This window comes from Sinocyclocheilus anshuiensis, unplaced genomic scaffold (assembly GCF_001515605.1).
Source record: "Sinocyclocheilus anshuiensis isolate Anshui unplaced genomic scaffold, SAMN03320099.WGS_v1.1 scaffold11, whole genome shotgun sequence".
Classification (NCBI taxonomy): domain Eukaryota; kingdom Metazoa; phylum Chordata; class Actinopteri; order Cypriniformes; family Cyprinidae; genus Sinocyclocheilus; species Sinocyclocheilus anshuiensis.
The window spans coordinates 1,684,512-1,689,724 of NW_015551076.1; the positions used below are offsets into that span (position 1 = coordinate 1,684,512).

At 35.8% G+C, this 5,213-nt stretch overlaps 1 protein-coding gene across 4 annotated transcripts in view; it reads right to left on the reverse strand.

Annotated features, from left to right (window-relative positions):
* LOC107662409 (KAT8 regulatory NSL complex subunit 1-like) overlaps positions 1-5,213 on the reverse strand; it is an 89,233-nt gene that overhangs the window by 19,650 nt on the left and 64,370 nt on the right. For all 4 annotated transcript variants that reach the window (XM_016452428.1, XM_016452430.1, XM_016452429.1 and 1 more), the window contains exon 3: positions 1,167-1,308. In XM_016452428.1, the coding sequence (XP_016307914.1) occupies positions 1,167-1,308 (142 nt within the window). The remainder of the gene's footprint in view (positions 1-1,166; positions 1,309-5,213) is intronic.

The following is a 5,213-nucleotide window of genomic DNA, read 5'->3' on the forward strand; positions in this document are numbered from 1 at the left end:
TACCAGCTCCTTGTTGAGAAAGATAATGTAGCTCTTGAGCGATTAAGCTATTTAGTTGATAAAACTGCGGGGCAGCGCTAAAAAGTTTGTTCCTGAATGTCGTTCATGAGTTCGGCCGCAACGTGATCTGTGTGTGTGACTGCACTTAACATCAAACTGCTTCTGTTTCACACAAATGCTGGCACAGACATGCACGTTCGGCTAGAGTCGCTTTGAACTAGTGCATCTTCGGAAGCGGAGCTGCGCAGAAAGTCCTGCCGCGCACACCTAAGCGAACTTGCGGACGCGTCGAGTAAATCAGCCTTGTGTGCGTTAGATACAGTGAAGACTTTTGACTCTGAAGCGTTAGTTTAGAACTCTTCAAATTGTTTTTTTTTATCATAGAGAGTGTGTTAATTTGTGCAATGATAACCTACCAGCAATGTAAGTGATTTTTAAAATATATTTTATATATTAGAATGAGTACATTACAATATAAATTTATTAGAACGAGTACATTATTATTTATGGGCTTAAAAACAAGATGCAAACAATCAGAATATTGTACCTGGTTGGGAGTGCACAATGTAAACATGAAACATATGCCATTACCTATATTGTACTGTGGTACAGTTATGGAGGCCCTTCATAATGCAGAGGTCAACTGCCTGCTCTGCCAATAGTTAGAAATGGCACTATAGTAAGCAGTGTTTAATAAACGGCTGTTTTTCTAAATTCTGCTTAGGTGAAATTCAGTGCAGTCCTGTATCGTGATGCGTATCGTGGCCTCTGTATCGTGATACATATCGTATCGTGACTTTGCTGGTGATACACAGCCCTAATACATATCCACAATTTCAACACATTTCATGTAGAATCAGAATGATCTTAAAAGAGCCATAATTTCACATTTCAGACAAATAGTGCCAAATAATGATGATATTCTCCAAATTATTTGTTTGTGTTTAAATCACACAAGGAAAACAAGCTGTAAAAATGTCAGTTTAAAACAAAAACAGTGAGCAAAAGAAACATGAAACAACGACCCCACAAGAGTGTGCCTCACCACGGGAACATGAGAGAGCACCCACGTTGCCAAGTTACTAGAGGCAGACGCCACCTCTGCTGGGTTAAAACTTAAACTACTCCAGTAAACAGCACAAAGTGAACAAAGTAAATGTGCACACCTTGCTGGAGCGGATTTGTCTGTAAATGTCGGTCTGTTGGCGTATACGGTACTCCAGATCCGAGACTTGGGCCTGCAGCCAGTTCCAGTGACTGATGATGGCAGCTCGGTCAATGGCATAACGGCCTTCTGCTCTCCTACATCTGGAAAACACAGAAATATACTGGTTACAATTCACAGCAAGACTTTATTCATGTTCATTCATGTTTTAGGAAATATCTGTCTTCATAATTAGCATTCACACTGAAGTTTTAGCTAAATGCACAAATGCATCCCCATTGACTTTCCTTCTAAAAGACAGGTAAGAAGCTGCTCTAATAAGTTATATCATGGTACTTATGTGGACAATGAGTTATAATTTGGTTTGAGTCAATTTCAGACGAAGTTCCTCACAATTTCCAGTCCTGTTTCTCCCGTTAATACAGTTTTTTTTTTTGTTTTGTTTTTTTTAAGACCACATACTAATGTGGAATGAAAAACATCAAGTAACCTTTGTCTGCTGGTTATCGCCTCCCCACAGCACATAAGTGACACGGAAGTGTGAAAAAACCGAGAAACAAAATCTGACAGGAAGCTGACCAAGAACATCATTTCCATCCAAAACTTCCTCTAGATGTTTGTGTGTGTGAGAATTTAGCAAGCCACTTGACACAGGCCATTCAGTGAGACTTTCCCATAAAAACACTCAACTTGCTCCCTTTAAACGTCACAAAAAATGAAAATAAAGATATAATAACATAGGGTCAAGCACTGTCAAAAATGCACCGAATTGACCTCTGACCTTTTACATTAGCCCCAGTACATTCTTGCATAAACTCTGCTCTCTCAGCTCTTGCAGTGAGGCAACATAAACTAAGTAAAACCAGTGCACATTACTGAAAATAAAAAGATTGCAAAATACGAGGAGAAATAAACATCTTTTTCATCTGAAGTACAACAACATGACTCAAGATTTCCCTGAATCAGAGAGAGAGCGTGAGAGAGAGAGAGAGAGAGAGAGACTTAAGAGATAAAAGTGAAGGGAAAAAGGAAAAGCATCACTGTAACCACAGAGGAGAATGACGAGAAGAGAACTAAAAGTGTACTGAAGAGAGAAACACACACTTATCACTACTTTGTGTTTTCTTGTAACTTAACTTATTGCTTTTTATAGGTTGGAATTACACTTAGATCTGCTTCAGAGGAGCTTGACAACAACAAAAGCTTGTCTGAAGCTTCACTCTCCTTTTCTTTTCACCAGAGAGAATACCAATCAATAGACTAATTTAAGATTTTTGTGTTTTTGTGCTTTTAAACTGTGGGCTTCAGTCCCAGATGTACACAGAAACCAACTTTTTAAGGTAATTTTACACTCATCACAAGTTCTCAGTTTGATTTCAATGGGAGAAAAGCAGCAGGCATCATCGTTTGCCAAGCTCACACACGACAATCCAGCCACTTCACTGTGCACGAACATTAGAGCCACACTGGGCAGGACAAAAGGATTTATTTGTGGCCGCTGCATGTCATTGAGCAATCATATGTGATGTTATTGACAACCAATCAAATGACATTGAGTTTTTATGTAGTCAAAGAACCACACTGCAGCAAAGCACTAGTTATCTACCAATCAAGGTTATTTTCGTAAACGAAAACTAAAACTAAGACTAAAACGATTGATGAAAAAACAATTTCGTAAACTGAAATAAAATAAAAACGTCAAAATAATTGAAAAACTAAAACGAAACTAAACTAACAACAGTTATTGAAAAAGTAACTGAAATAAAATAATAATTATCAAAAATAAATAATCGTTTTCGTAATCATTACGTTCTCACCCCTTGGCGGAAAAATACGAGCTGTGTGGAGGTTTAGGGAAATAGCCTACAGTACCTGTAATGGCGCATCACGCACATGGGGTTATCTGACGGAGAGACGCAAAGCATTTTAAAGCCTGCACAAGTCCTGTTTGGTAAACGTGCACCAGCAGTACTTAACAGAACACCCGACCCATTATCTGACAGCAGCACTAATTTAATTCTGTACCAGACGAGAACCGTTTGACAAAAAGGACCGCGAGTCGCGACCCGAACCGCAGATGTGTGCAGCACATTTTATGGAGGACAGTTTCCTGGAAGAGTAGACGACAATGCCGGCTGTTCTGACTCAAAGACCGCAAGTATGTCTTTTATATTTAAAGAGTTTTTATATTTTATATATTTAAAGCTAAAATAAAACAAATTTAAAAATTCAAAACTATAATAACCTTGCTACCAATAACATTAACATTAACAATAACAAGTTTGTGACTTGAGTCAGCACTAGCAACTAGGGGTGTGCGATATATAGTCTATGGTAATATTGTAAATCTTGTTTAAACAATATGCAATTTTACATTATCGAGTATATTGCAACAACCAAACAAAAACACCCAGAGAGTGCACATATAAACGTGATGTAGATCAGACTAGAGCACATTAAGAGTTCATGCTTTCACTGCGAAATTAAGTCTATTAAAATACATTTAGAATTCCCCCAAACTTTAAGATAATGGGGGCAAAAATGTATCTGATAATTAAGTTAATATCACACGAAGAGTAACGTTTTTCTCCAAATATCAGCACGAGCGCAAATGTGATATTGATTTGATGAAAAATACAATAAACTTAATGTTAATAAGATAAAATTGAATAAGTGACTCACATTTTAGACAAGTTCCTGTTTTTGCTCTACTTCGACAACGAAAATGAATGTATAGGGTAAACGTACCTATTAAGCTCACCAAAATCTACATTGAGACATTTTTAGTGCACAAGATATTGGTTTCAGTACAAAAAGTTATGTTAAAATAAAATATTAATCTCTCACACAAAAATATTAAATTTTATTTTAAATGAAAAAAGCATTTCAATTAAGATATACATCATTAAATGCAAAAAGTCTGACTGTGCTTAAAGGGGTCATACGATGCGATTTCAATTTTTCCTTTCTCTTTGGAGTGTTACAAGCTCTTGGTGCATAAAGAAGATCTGTAACGATCTGCTAAAACTATCTTTTGGATCTAATGTAATTATTTCCCACATCCAAGTTCTAGGTTATAATATGCAAAAGTCTGAACATTAATCTCTTAATTTTACAATAAGTAGTGAAACAAAATAAAGGCTTAAACATCTAAAAAAAAAAAAAAAAACGCACATTTAAGGGGCTCCTCTTTTGGTGAAAGTTTTCAGACAGCTTTCAAAATGGCCGGCAGGCAGTGTGAACACATGGAGACTAGGGTTGTGCGATATTGAAGAAAAATGCGATATGCGATACCTTGTTAAAAATGCGATATTCGATATGCGATACGATATTGCTTAAAGTGTGTAAAATCAATTTCAATTATATTTTAAAATATTTAAAAATGAAAACTATATAACCAATTTGTTTCACATTCTTTCTTGGAAAAGAAAGAATCACTACAACTTCTGAAAGTGACCAGCAGTGTTTTAGCATTACATAAAAAGTAATGTCACAAATCAGAAAATATACAACATACAAACAAAAAAAATGAATGACACTAATTTTATATCATTGTAACTTTGCTTTCCACACACTTTAAGTACTTCTTCATATACCAGAGCAAAAACTATAGTCTGAGAAAGTTCAAACATGATTAAAGGCTTACAAGCTCTCGGTGCATAAAGAAGATCTGTAACGATCTGCTAAAACTATCTTTTGGATCTAATGTAATTATTTCCCACATCCAAGTTCTAGGTTATAATATGCAAAAGTCTGAACATTAATCTCTTAATTTTACAATAAGTAGTGAAACAAAATAAAGGCTTAAACATCTAAAAAAAAAAAAAAAAACGCACATTTAAGGGGCTCCTCTTTTGGTGAAAGTTTTCAGACAGCTTTCAAAATGGCCGGCAGGCAGTGTGAACACATGGAGACTAGGGTTGTGCGATATTGAAGAAAAATGCGATATGCGATACCTTGTTAAAAATGCGATATTCGATATGCGATACGATATTGCTTAAAGTGTGTAAAATCAATTTCAATTATATTTTAAAATATTTAAAAATGA